The sequence below is a fragment of the Perkinsus marinus genome (genome assembly GCF_000006405.1).
Source record: "Perkinsus marinus ATCC 50983 genomic scaffold scf_1104296943414, whole genome shotgun sequence".
Taxonomy (NCBI): domain Eukaryota; phylum Perkinsozoa; order Perkinsida; family Perkinsidae; genus Perkinsus; species Perkinsus marinus.
Genome location: NW_003211854.1, coordinates 71 through 1,232, shown reverse-complemented (window position 1 = coordinate 1,232; position 1,162 = coordinate 71). Strand labels below are relative to the sequence as shown.

Sequence of the window (1,162 nt, the reverse complement as noted above, 5' to 3'; positions counted from 1 at the left end):
TCACCTGACAACAGGATAAGCAAAGGGGAAGAGATCTCGCAAGCATACCTTGGCACTCGAGATCTCCTCAACATCAATGCTCTCAGCATAACCTAGCTCATCAGGCAGGGGGGCACCGAGCCGAACGATACCCGTAGCACCAAGAGTCCGGCAAAGACGACGCATCTCGAATTTAGACGTGCCTGATGATGATAATAATAATGAACTGGTGATGCTGATTCCCTCGAGATGAGCCTACATTTGATGGCTAGGATATGATGTTTGTTCAGGAAATGGAGAGCAATATCCTGAATAGAGCCTCCCACAATCACGGCCTCAACACCAGCGTCAACCAAACTAAGAACCTACACAGATATAGCTTCACTCGCTTACGAGCTCAAAATGAGCTTCCATACGAATTCCTCCATTTTTTTCTCCTCCCCCTTAGCAAAATCCATCAGCTGTTTGCCCGACTCTAGCAGTACCGTCCCTTGCGTCTCAGTGCCGGTCATCTCGAGGCCGCAGCCGTAGACGGCTACCTGAACATTCTCAGGCTCCTCCAGCGCCGACCACAAGGACAAGTGCAATCACCTTGCAGTTCTTCTTGTGCTTTTCGATGCCCATCGTGTCTCTGGTAGTGACCATCCCGTCCACAACGTAAGAATTATGACTGCCAGTAAACGAATGGGAAAAGGGGAAGTTGGGCAGAAAACGACTCACATGTTGCCACAACCAGGCAACTTGGCCACCCTAATGTTGTCGATGTCGAATTTCTTAGGGTCCTCAGGCATCACCGAGCAACACGCAGAAGCGACAAGACGAGTCTGAATTAGAGTAAGTGAGAAATCGTATACAAACGGGTGCCCAATCCTCACCAGAGTGTCCTCGAGCCCGTACTGTTTTGCGCCCAGAACAGACTTGATAGCAGTACTGATCTGAAAGTTGAAATATTATACAACTCGATCTGATCAACCTATTATATGCAGCTCAGTCCGTAGTTGGAATACATTTTTGCTCTCCTCAGCTGAGCTGAAGAGTTTCCTCGCTGCATTATAAGAATTTACACACGAATTCAAGTGGAAGAGTACAAAAACCAACGATAAATTTCCAAATTTTCCCAGAAGTAGTTGACTATAAGCATATTCTCCCCCACTGATAGTTGCAACTCGCATCCTACACGTCC

At 47.5% G+C, this 1,162-nt stretch overlaps 1 protein-coding gene across 1 annotated transcript; it reads right to left on the bottom strand.

The window, feature by feature from the left end:
• On the bottom strand, positions 1–914 carry Pmar_PMAR014363 (chaperonin containing t-complex protein 1, theta subunit, tcpq, putative; the record flags this gene model as incomplete). The annotated part of the gene is made up of 6 exons (XM_002781199.1): positions 1–182; positions 239–344; positions 396–518; positions 571–649; positions 700–803; positions 855–914. Coding segments are annotated over 6 exons (654 nt in total), but the record flags the coding sequence as incomplete, so codon positions are not given.
• Between the last annotated feature and the right edge of the window lie 248 nt (positions 915–1,162).